Source organism: Heterocephalus glaber, unplaced genomic scaffold (genome assembly GCF_053883595.1).
Source record: "Heterocephalus glaber isolate CG9 unplaced genomic scaffold, H.glaber_assembly_v1.0 deba00001451, whole genome shotgun sequence".
Classification (NCBI taxonomy): Eukaryota; Metazoa; Chordata; class Mammalia; order Rodentia; family Bathyergidae; genus Heterocephalus; species Heterocephalus glaber.
Window position 1 is genome coordinate 5,599,643 of NW_028258301.1, and position 12,519 is coordinate 5,612,161.

At 38.3% G+C, this 12,519-nt stretch overlaps 1 protein-coding gene across 10 annotated transcripts in view; it reads right to left on the reverse strand.

Annotated features, from left to right (window-relative positions):
• Cyp4x1 (cytochrome P450 family 4 subfamily X member 1) overlaps positions 1 to 12,519 on the reverse strand; it is a 140,859-nt gene that overhangs the window by 26,168 nt on the left and 102,172 nt on the right. For all 10 annotated transcript variants that reach the window (XR_015452655.1, XR_015452654.1, XM_004869317.4 and 7 more), the window contains 7 exons: positions 10,115 to 10,242; positions 9,877 to 10,031; positions 9,062 to 9,165; positions 8,325 to 8,515; positions 3,281 to 3,414; positions 1,603 to 1,667; positions 331 to 413 (listed from right to left, as the gene is read on the reverse strand). Coding sequence is in view for 8 of the 10 variants with exons in the window: in XM_004869317.4 (XP_004869374.1) it covers positions 331 to 413; positions 1,603 to 1,667; positions 3,281 to 3,414; positions 8,325 to 8,515; positions 9,062 to 9,165; positions 9,877 to 10,031; positions 10,115 to 10,242 (860 nt within the window). In the remaining 2 variants the exon portion in view is untranslated. The remainder of the gene's footprint in view (positions 1 to 330; positions 414 to 1,602; positions 1,668 to 3,280; positions 3,415 to 8,324; positions 8,516 to 9,061; positions 9,166 to 9,876; positions 10,032 to 10,114; positions 10,243 to 12,519) is intronic.

Sequence of the window (12,519 nt, forward strand, 5' to 3'; positions counted from 1 at the left end):
CAACATGATGCCCTCTCTAAACAAGGCAGCTGTTGTAGTTACCCTGAGATCTTTCTCCTGCACTTGGAGTGGTCTGCGTTGAGATGGGCAATAACTTACACATGGAATTGCTTTCTGAGGCATGGGTATATAGGGTGTGATAAGGAATGGCACTGTCTATTGCAAAACTAACTGACTCTTTTGGGACCTCAAGCAGGCAGACATCATGATCTACCTCATGAGAAGATGGGTTTCCGTGGAAGAACTTATAGAATGGAGGGGCTAAAGGGATTAAACAATTCCTAATTAAACATTTTTTGTGTATTTTTAATAACTTTAAATTGTCCTCACCTTGGTCCTGCTGAGAATGTCAAGAAGGCATATGGGTGTCTTTGATCAGAATTCTCCTTAGTGAATCTCAAAGGGTCAAAGACCTGAAATGGGAAGACAATACCACCACCAACCCCAGAACAACATGAACACATTTCTGAAGCTTATTATTTAGTACTGATCAACAAGATATAATGTGAGCCATATATGTAATTTCAAGTGTTCTTGTAGCCACAATTTAAAAAAGATGAAATTACTTTTCATAACAGAATTTAACAGAAAAATCTGTTCCAGCCTGTAATCAATATAAATAGTTATTAAGGAAAAATTTCACATTTTGGGGGTACTATGTCTTCAAAATCCACATCTCAATTCTGGCTAGCCACATCTCACGTGCTCAGTAGCCAAAGGCTGCACCCACTTAGGAGTGAAGTCTAAAGTGTTGCGTGGGTAGTTGTAGTGGTGACATATAGTCCAGCTTCCTGTTGTGTGTAATACAGTTGAAACCCAAATGATGTATACAAAAGAAAGCACTGGTATTTGAGTGTTTTGAGTTACAAGAACACTGAGTAAAGGAACTATACATCTTCTCTGTGCCTCTCCAGGTCTTCTTTCCTCTCTTTCCCAGTCTATTCTGAAGCTAATGTGAATGGTTTTCCATTGGATTAGGACAATAAAAGGCACTGATAGGGGATCTGGAGAGTGAGAGGAGAGAGTCTGTCCCTGGCTCCTCCCAGGCTGCTTGTGTCTATACTACAGCTCCTATCTAATGGCCCTTTTCCCATATGTTCTCTCTCTCCAGGTCCTGTAACCCTCTCTACTGGGTCCCATCAGGTCTAGAATAGTGAAACACTTCTGGTAGACACGTGTTCTAGTTTGCTTTTCCTAAACAGCCTATATCTTCCTAAATAGTTCCTTTACAAAGCACTCAAATTTCCTTATTTGAGTGTGTCATTAATTCCTCTCTAGGATCCAACTATTCTATCCAGCAAAAGAGAGGCTGAGCTGCCTGAATTACTCTAACAGTCCACAGTCTTGGAGATATTGAAGGAAGTGCTTTGCAGAGCTTGAGAACTAATTTAGAGCATTATGTGTGGCAGTATGTCAATCTATTCATTCAAAGATAAAGCAGGAATGAGGAAGAGGACACGCTCCTGTTAGAGAACAAGTTTTTGTTTTTTATGTTTATCTTTGCTTTCTTTCTTTTAACTGAATCATCACTTCCATGCTTAGCTGCCAGAAAGTGAATTGCATAACACCACTCGGAAGTATATCTGAGGAAGAGATTCATACCTGTGGGCTATTCCAGACAGCAGGGTTGTGGTGAAGACCCCAAATACTGAGAACCACATTCATTCCTGAGCCAGGAGGGAAATACAAAAAGAATGTGGGAAAAAATGGAAACAAAGGAGGGGGAGAGGGGTTGAAAGGAGGGGAGGGAAATGAGGGGGGAAAAAAAGAAAGAAGAATCAAGGTATATTAGGTACAGGTATAAATTCCCTATGATGAATGTTATCATTATGTATATCTAAAAAGTACCCATAAAATTAATTAATTAAGAAAAGAATGTGGGAGGGAGAAAGAACAAACTGTGGGCTACTGTTGATACAACTCTCCCACAAGACTTTTCCTCTGAAGGGAAAGAGGTGACTTCTTACGCAGATGTGTGCTGCTGGTGTTGCCACCAGGGAAGGGCACATGGGAAGATGAGGGTGTGGTCTGTACCTTAGTTTTTTTTTCTTTTTTTTTGGTACTGGGGATCGAACTCGGGACCTTCTGCTTGCGAGGCAGGTGGGAGAACCACTGAGCTAAATCCCAGGCCCTGTATTTTAGTTTTCAAAACAATGATTTGCTTAATTTATGATTCTATTCTAAGGACCTGTTGGTATCATATCAAAGCACTAACCTATGTTGACTTTTTCTGCCACATGTGGACGTTACTTAGATATTGGTTAAGGACTATAAAGCCCTAGAGACAATTTGGGCACATAAGAACAGAACTGTAATTCCATCATTTCAGATCTAGTGGCTAATTTCTTTTGGTGCTGTTAATCCATGGAAAGTGTGGAATTTTGGCAAATATTTATGTGGCTTGGGGATTTAAAAAGACAAAGGAGTGGGAGTTTGAACATTGTTTTGTTGCCACAAATCATTCTGGTAAATTATTTCTGGACATATCACCAAAGTTACAGAAACAGGTTGTAGGTGTTTGCCACAAGCAACCCCAAAGCCAACAAGTGGAAAGGCGGCTCATCTGACCCTGCTGCCTGCTCCATGCCCTGCTCAGAAACCAGTACTCTCTGGGTACCGAACCTCATCTACACATTGGGGTTCCCACAGTGAGCTTTTGGTTACATCAAAAATATTTAAAAGCGTTTTGTAAATCATAAATCACTGCATAAGTGTCCATTAATAGCACATTCCAAGGAAAAATATGAGATAATATTTGAAGGCTCTATGTAAACTATTCAGTGCTGCACATAAGGGTGATAATATGATGATGAGGCCCTCCTAGGTCTCTCAGATTAAGATAATGATGCTTATCTCGCATGAAGCCTTACTAGGTTCTCAAACAGCCTAATAAAGGTTATATTAGGTGTGATGAGGGCCAGAGTTTTAGCTCAGTGGTGCTGTACCTGCCTCACTAGCACAAGGTCCTGAGTTCAATCCCCAGTACCACCACACAAAAAAAAAAAGAGAATAAAAAAGAAATAACGTCTCACAGTGGACCTTGGGCTGGGATTCTGGAAATGTGGATTCTGGGCTCAGGTTTGCTGCAACTGGTCATGTGCCTTGAGAACTTCACTAAACTCATATCTGATGAAAGAATTTCCCTATAATTTCTTAATAGATGCCCAACCCTTTGGGTTATCTTTTGACTTCTCTAGGAGCTCAGAAACCCACCCATTATTGTTACTGTGATCCCCAGGATCCCATGGTGTCTAGGAACTGCTCACGAAAAGACAAACACCTGCAGGCAATGAGCGTCCATCTGGGAAGGTGAGAGGCTTGCTGAGCTCTCTGGAAATGGATGGCACTGGAGGAATCAGTCGGAACATCTCCTTGATACACATTGTTGTGTAGGACATCTCATCTAGCTGGTCCCTGTGAGGATGAGGGAGGGAGGGAAGGGACTCAGACTCCATAGGCAGTTTGCAAATATTGACTTTTTTCTATTTGAAAATAGAAAAAAAATTTTCTATTTGAAAATAGAAAAATAGCTTTACCCATCTCAGGGTAAAGCTATTTTGTCATGAGTTTATGTGACAGATTGTGAAAATGTAACTTTTTCTGCCTCAGGATCAGCTGAGGTCCCAGAGTTAGAGGAACTCAACAGGTGCCACGTAGCCTTACTACATGGTCAAATGTTCATCTACTAGTAAAAGGTTTGCCGAGGAGAAATCAATTTACAACCTTTAGCTCATCATGTAAAGCAAGAATGCATAAGGAATGATTAAGGCGTGAAAAGAGAAATTTGAAAGAGAAACTGGACCCTTTAAAGAAAGAGAATTGTAGGGATGGCAGAGTGCCATGGAGAATGGAGGAGGGTGCTTTACCCATCTTAAATAAACAAAGGGGAGGTCGGTGAAGGTCACCTAGATGATCTGACACATGTTCCCTGGAGTCTGGAGAGCACAAGACTGATAGGAAAGGCTGTGACTCAGAACAGACAGAGAAGCAGGAGAGAGCAGCTGTGACAAGATCAAAGGGAGAGACAGCTCCAGAAACAGCTAGAGGAAGACTCTGCCCAAAGATTAGAATTCCCTTGCCCTGTGCATGACCACTGGAAAGTTCCAGGGAGGGAGTCTCTAGAAAACCCACAAGTGTATCCCTCAAACCCTTTGGGCACACAATCACAATAGTTTCAGCACTTTTCTCTTTGGGTCCCCCCCCCCCCCCCCGCTGTCCCTCGCCTGAGGACTAATTACTGGAAAGGTCAGAAGAGGAAGCCTCTGGGTAGGAGAAGAGCTTGTCAATAAGAATTAGTCAAGAAAAAATCCCTCACCCTCTGCTGGCTTCCAGGCTCAAAGAAGTACCAAACTGGGATGGAGAGAGATGCTCGAAGTGGATGAGTGTTTGAAGCACTATTACTGTGGGCTAGACAATCTACTTAGTGGCAAGAGGCCATTTCTGTGACCTAAACAGATGGGAGCTCTGAGACATCCACTGAGGATTTTGCCCTCAAGATGAAAAAACTTGACCCATAGAGCAAGTTTGAAGTGTCAGCACCAGAAGAATAAAGTTGTTTTTAAATTTGCATATTTGCTAGTCAGTCTGGTCCAATAAAATGTCTGCATATACTTACTCTATTTGTTTTATTGTATTTGCATTTGATTTTCTGATTACTTATTTTGAATGCAGGTGCTGGTCATTTGGTAATGTGAAGTTTTAGCTTTGAATTCTTTCCTTCTCAAGCTTGGGATAAAAAAATTACTTCTGCTCATCCTGGCATTTTGCATAATTAAGAAAACAATTTTTTCCCCTAGCTCACTCATGGTGCAAAAGGAGGAGTTTTAATCCAACAGAGAAATCGGCTGACAAGGAGCTAAATGGAGAAAGTTGAACAACTTTCCAGCTTTCCCAGAAATTGCTTTATGTGAAGTGGTTTTATTACCTTTTGTCTAGAAGAATTATAAAATTTTAGAATGCTAGGTACAAATTTCATTAATTTTTAGCTGTAAATGCATGTTACAGAGTAAAAAAATACTTTTCTTTATCATATTTTTGCCCTTTCTCTCTATAAAATAGATGATAGTTAGCAGATATCTGGACTTTGTTTTCTCATCCAGCAGAGACTTACTGTTTTCACAGTTAGGTCAAATAAGAATGAGAAAAGTCAGTATTTGAGTTGTGTCAGTATATGCCTAATCAAAGTTAAAATATCTAATTCATGTTGAAAAGTGATATGCAATGTTTACAAACTCAATGAATGAAAAAAAAGATTACTCAAAGGGAGGAAAAATAGGAGGTTCCTCACTTGGATTTCCCCACAGCAATAAGTTCACAACCATCCACGGACAAAAGTGCTTTTGTGAGAAGCACTGATTTGACAATCTATTACAAGCCTACAGTAATCAAAACTTTCTCAAAGACAGATATATAAAACAATGGAAAGGGAGAGAGAGCCCAGAAATACATCCATAAATTCATGGACAACTTATTTTCAACACAGGTGTCAAGAACACGCACTGGGAGAGGACATCCTCTTTAATAAGTAGTGTTGAGAAAACTTGATGTGCAGAAAAATAAAATTTGACCCTTATCTCACCTCATATATGAAAAAAATCAACTAAAATAGATTAAAGACTTAAACATAAGATCTAAAACAGTAAACCTAAAGCAGACAAATAAACGAGAGTAGTTTTTGTCGTGGGTCTTGGCAAAGATGTTTTGGATGCAATCTCTGAAGCACAGGTAACAAATCCAAATTAAACAAATAGATAAATTAACTAAAAAACTATGCACAACAAAGGAAACAGTCAATGGTGAACAGAAACATACAAAATGGGAGAAAATATTGGCAAGTCATATATATGATAAAGGATTAATATCCAAAAAATATAATAATTCACATAATTATAATATAAAATAATATATAATATAATTATATATAATATAATAGAATAATATAATTTTATATAATTATATATAATATATAAATATATAATATAAAAATATAATAATTCACATAATTCAATAGTAACTAAAAAAACCAATTAAAAATGGGCAATGGACTTGAATAGACATTTTTCATAAGAAGACATACAAATGGCTAGCAGGCACATGAAAAAATGCTCAATATCATTAATTGTCAGAGAAATGAAAATTAAAAACACAATGAGCTATCACCTCTCCTGTGTTAGAATAGCTATTAAAAAAGAAAGGAAAAGAAACAAAGGAAAAGAAAAAAGAAAGGAAGATAAGTGCTTTTAAAGATAGAACACTTGTACACTGCTGGTGGCAATATAAATTAATATACACATGGAAAACAGGATGGAGATTCTCAAAAAAGAAATCACAAATGCAATCATCATATGATCTAGTAATTTCACTTCTAGATATAGATCCAAAGGGAAAAAACTAGTATGTTAGAAACATTTGCACAGTCATCATCACTGCAGCATCGTGATGCAGATAAGCAGTTGATGTAAATGTCTATTGTCAGATAAATAGATAAAAAATTTGTATATAAACACAGTAGAATATTATTTAGCCTTAAAAAAGGAATCCTGTAATTCGTAAAAACATGGACAAATCTGGAGGACATTATGCTGGTTGAAATAAAACATTCACAGAAAGACAAATTCCACATGCTTTCAATTGCACATCTAAAAAAATTGAATTCACAGGAGGACGGAATGGTGTTTATTAAGCGGGCACAGGACTGGGGAGATATTAGTTAAAGGTTACAAAATTTTAGTTAGACAGGAACAATAAAATTCAAGACATCCATTTTGCAATATGCAATTATAGTTAATAACAATTTGTTTACTTGAAAATTGCTAAAATGACAGATTTTTTTTTTAATAGCAAAGAAGTTTCACTTGAAGAAGGGAAAAACTACATGAATGGGGTAGATTCAGATGGTAGATTTTAAATGTACTCACCACAAAGAAACAAGTATGTAAGTTAATGGATAAGTTCTTGATTGATTTAACTATTCCACAAATTATACATATATCAAAACATCATGCTACACACCATATGCATATATTCATACATACACACATATAGATACATATACATTTTTTATTTGTTAAAAATGATCACTCAACACTGTGTTCTATGCTAGGTAGATTAAGCCTTTAATTTATGGTAGAAAATGTTATTTCCTTATAAAATGTGATGTCTATTATAACTTTACTTTCAAGTTTTGTTTTACAAATGTTTCACTTGACTTTTTTTTTTGGTACTAGGGATTGAACTTGGGTCCTTGCGCTTGCGCAGCAGGCGGCGAAACTACTGAGCTAAATCCCAGGGCCAGGGCTCAGTGGTTTTGCTGCCTGCTGGGCAAGCACAAGGACCAGAGTTAGATCCCCAGTACCAAAAAAAAAAAAAAAAAAAAAAATCCCTGGCCCTCACTTGACCTTTGAGTCAAGTGAAATACAGTGTTTTTTCCCAGTCATGTAACTCAGTGGTCCTTAGCATTTTTATCTTTCTGTTTCTTTGATCAGCTAGGGTGAGCTTATGTCAGGGACATGCTTTTTCTTTGCAAACTGCATGTCTGAAGGACAAATCCCTAACCAGGACTTAATAACAGCAAGATATGCTTAACATAGAGTTGACGTTTTCCACTTGGCTCATCCTATAGGAGGCAGTTTGAGTGTTAGATCCCCTACAAAGTCTCCTAAAATCTCCACATCTCATGCCAGGGTAGGTGCCTGTTTTCTAAGTCTCCCTGGTGGCCAGCACATATCTCTACCATTGCACTTACACATTATGCTTCAATTTGCTGTGCGGAAGTCTGTGTCCTGATCTTAGTCATCTTTTAGGGTTTCAGTACTTAAAATATCCTCAGCCCACATGTGTTAAATTCAACAGCAGTATGTACCATTTAATATCACATCCAAAGTCCAAAGTCCATCTGAGTAATGAAATGAGTGAGAAGGAGATGGGAGAGGGTATCCACCAGGAGCCTTAAATGATGCTGTTGCTTGCTTAGCTCTCTCTAAAGAGAAGCCCTGCCTTGGCCCTACCATTCAGTCTCTACATGCAAGCCTCAGGTCAAGCTCTCATTTCTAATGTGCTACAGCTAGGGTGAAAGAAAGAAGTGAGACATTTTACACACCACCAAGTAGCAAAACAATGTCAGATAATTTCTGAATCAGTGCACTCCTTTGCAAAATGCAAGGGGCTAATTTGGGGCCCTCTTGAGGAAGAGCAGAAAAATTACCTGCCTCCTCTGCTTTCACAGAGATACATCTTCAGGCACTGTGGTCCCTAACATACCAGAACAAAAAACCAAAGCAAAATCCCAGGACAACACATAAAATGTTTAGGGGTGTAGATCTTACCAGCTGATGGAAGACCCATCCCCCAGGGTGCTCCTGATCTCTTCCCGGCATCGCTCCTGGTGCTCAGGGTGCAGAGCCAGGCAGTAGAGAAGCCAAGAGAGGCTTGCTGCAGAGGCATTGTGTCCTGCCAACATAAACGTGCTCACCTCAGACCGTAGATCAGTATCAGAAAAGCTGTCTTCATTTTCGTCCTAGAAAGTATAATAAAGATAAGTTAATGAAGTGCCACTTTGAAGACCCAGTGAAAATAATGGCTTTAGGGGAAACAATTAGAGTTTCAAATAAGGGTTTTAATTTTAATTCAGTTCAACAAATATATGAACCAGACTTTGCCTAGAGCATGCGAGGAGAACCAATGATAGATGATGGATAAGAAGCAAGCATCAGGCCCTAGAAATTTCCTTCAAACTCTCAGTTTTATCCAGATTTTTCAGCATTCCTTCCTCCTCATTTTACATGCTTACGTGATTCGTTTTTATGCGATTCCCTACAGTCCACATATCTATGTGATAATTTCCAAATCCTGTCAAGTAAGTAATTTAGTTTCACGGACTCCCCCTAGTGACCGAATTGTAGAATTCTCTTTACCCCAAACTGCACGGAGCAACCCCTCAATTCGAAGCACTGTTGAATTTAGTTTATCGGTTTTGCTTTTGTCTCCCTGCCCACCTCCACTTATCACCTGTTCACTTTCATAAATAGCCAGTTGAGAAGGCTGAGATATTTGGAAGATTTACCTGGGCACCAAGGACAATGTCCAGAAAATCCTGATATTTCTTCTGAGTGTTATCCTGTTTTATCCCAGCCTTGAGGGATTTCTTTCTGTCCTGGATTACCTTTTCTGTGTAGAATAATACTTCCACATTAGCAGAATGACAATAAAGTCAAATAAGTTATAAAACCAGTCAAGAGACGTGAATAGGTTCAAATCTTACTCCTCTTCAGAGACCAGAGTGGGTGCATTACATCTAAATAGATTTAATTTTCACAGAATGGTTTATTTTCCATCAAATGTACAATTTTTGATCAAAATTCCAAAGACAAACACAACAGACCAAAACCATAGTTTATATCAGTAAGTAAGTGATATAATTAAGATGATTTCAAATTTAGATGCAAGCGATCAATCACTTTTTTTCAGCCTAAGGTCTTATCTTTATAGAAGTTATCAAACAAAAGGGAATACAGACCAAAGAATGTATAGCTGAAGGGTCTGAGATGAAAAAGTAAGCACAAATATGGAATGCAACTAATATTTAAAACCGTAATTCAAGAAAACTTGCTGGATTTAGGGAAAATTTATAAGTCATAAAGGATCTACTCTATGCTTGGAAAACTTGGAACAGAATGACAAATTTCAATAAATATCCAGTTAAAGATATCTGACAAGGATTGAAGTTGTATTTCATTTGAGCAATGTCCATATAAAAGTTCCATTCAGGACAAGAATACTTCTGTTCATAGTGAGGCTATGCCTCTAAACAGATATAATACAATCATCACAGGGTAGGGCCTTGAGCAATCCAAACCTGAAAAACACTCATGTATTTACCTGTGTATTGATGCAGCACTTTGCTTAACTCTTGGAAGTGGTGGCCCTTAGGGCTGAATTTAAAAATTACATCATGGTGGTGCCAGAAGTTGTAGAAGCGATAAAATATGATTTTGCTGAGTTCAGATGTTGCTTTCACATAAGGATCATAGGTGCTAGAAAGTCAAGTTGGGACAATGTGTTAATAATTAACTAGGAATTGTGAACAATGTTTTGGTTTTGCTTTCTTGTGACTGACCCATTTATCTGGCAGTTGGTCTCCTGGCTGAATGCACATTGCATTATGATGTCCAGGGCCATCAAGCTGATGAACTCGAAAACCTCCACGGTTGTGTCCTGAGTGCCACAGATCTTCTCCCACTTACCCTGGCAGGAGAGGGCAAGATCAACATCAGTATCATTATGAAACTGCCCTTGTATGCATGCTCTTCCCTGACACTTTCCTTAGGATCTAAGGGATACAGCCCTGACCCCGCAAGAATTACAGGTCAGAGAGTGAATGAACCATGTGCTCACTTTGGGCACAAAGCAGGGAAACATGCACCCAGCTGAGTGAGGACGAGCACAGAGCAAACTGCATTTCTGGTAAATGGTCTTTTGAGTATTATCATCACTCTGTTTCCAAACAGACCAGAGTTCCAGAAAACCAACCGTTTCTGTACAAGCCCTATAGTTACCAGGGATTTCCTCAGGGCTTCCTCCACCTTCAACCACCCTGTTGGATACCCTATCATTACTCTCTTTCTCTTTTATTTTTTATCGTATACATTTGCAGTACATAATAATCACAATTCTCATGGGGTGTTGGTCCGCGTACATAATGCATCTCATTTTGTTTTTTTATCCCTTGGCCCTCTCTTTTCTCCTCTCTCCATCTCTCTCTCTCTTTTTCTTTTTCTTTGGTACTGGGGATCGAACTCAGGACCTCGCGCTTTTGAGGCAGGCAGCGGAACGAACCACTGAGCTCCATCCCTGGCCCCTCTCTCCATCTCTTGATCTCTTTCCCATTTGCAAAAGAACTGTCTCTTTATTTGTTATTATCTGTCTTTTATCTTGTTTTTTATTTATATTTTTTTGTTTCTCATATATGAAAACCCATGTGATATTTAAACCGTGTATCTGATTTATTTTACTCAATATTATGGTCTCAAGGTACATCCATTTTCCCTCAAATAACCCAAGTTTATTTTTTTTATGGTAGAATAGTACTCTATTGTGTATAAGTACCACATTTTCTTTATCCAGTCATCTGTTGATGAACATATAGGCTCCTTCCAAGATTTAGTCATTGTGAATTATGTTGCTATAAACATGGGTAGGTGTGTATTCCTGTAATGTGAAGTCTTTAACTCTTTTGGGAAGACACCTAGAAGGAGAATAGTTGGGTCAAATGGAATTTCAGGTTTTAGTTTTTTGAGGACTCTTCATACAGATATGCATAACAGTTGCAGTAGTTTATACTGCCACCAACCGTGTGAAAGGGTTCCTTTTTCCTGTAGCCTCCCCAGAATTTATTATTATTGATTTGTTGATGATGGCCATTCTTTTGGGAGTAAGATAGGATTTCAGTATTGTTTTAATTTGCATTTCTCTAATGTCCAGAGATGTGTAATATTTTTTCAAGCATTTATCGGCCATTTGTATGTCTTCTATGAAGTGTCTATTCATTTCTGTTGCCCACTTTTTACTTGGGTCTTTTATTTGAGAGGTCTAAGGTTTTAGAGTTCTTTGTACATTCTATTTATTAAGTTTATTGGTACACTTTAGTTATACAATATGATGACATTCATCATTGGGAGTTTGTACCTTTACAATATGTAGATGTTAGTCCTCTGAGGAATAGCTGGCAACATTTTTTTCCTCATTCTGTAGGTTGTCTCTTCACTCTGTTGGCTGTTTTCTTTGCTGTGCAGAAGCTTTTTAATTTAATATGACCTCATTTGTTGATTCTTAATGCTACTTTTGGTGTAATTATACTCTGCCACTACACTCAGCCACCGTAAGTAACTACACTTAAAATAGACTTGGAACATTTTCAAAAATATTTTAGGTTCAGAAATTTGGGACAGAGTGAAGCTGGGAAGGGGAGTTGCTTTAGTGGCTCCTAACCAAACGTACCCCGTGGCCACCCAACTTCTCCACAGAAAGAGACCCACTCACACCACCCAAAAAGCTTTGCTTGACTTTTCTAAACTGGTATAAAGTTTCTAGGGATAAATATATTTGTTACCATAAGCATTCTTTGTATAAAGTTGCAAATCAATTGAAATATTTAAGTTCAGTTCAACCTACATTTGTTGAGCACTAAGCTAGGTCCTGAAGTCTTGCAGACTTAAAAAAAGACATAGAGAACTTGAAATGTTTTTACCCAAATGCCAGTTGTTTAGTTAGGTATCTTGCTGAATTAGGTACTTTTAAAAAATTTATTTTTGATTAACGTATATCCAGTTGTACATATTGATGGGTCCCAGTGTGAAATTTCAACAAATGTACACAGCAGACCGAGGAATACAAATGGTGAGTTCAGAGGAAGTGAGAAGAAGGGCAGGCCTCAAAGTGGGAGGCATTCTGGAACAATTCAGTGAAGAGAGAAAGTATGAGAGGAACTCAGGGTAACGTGGGACTGAGAAGTTAGGAGGACAG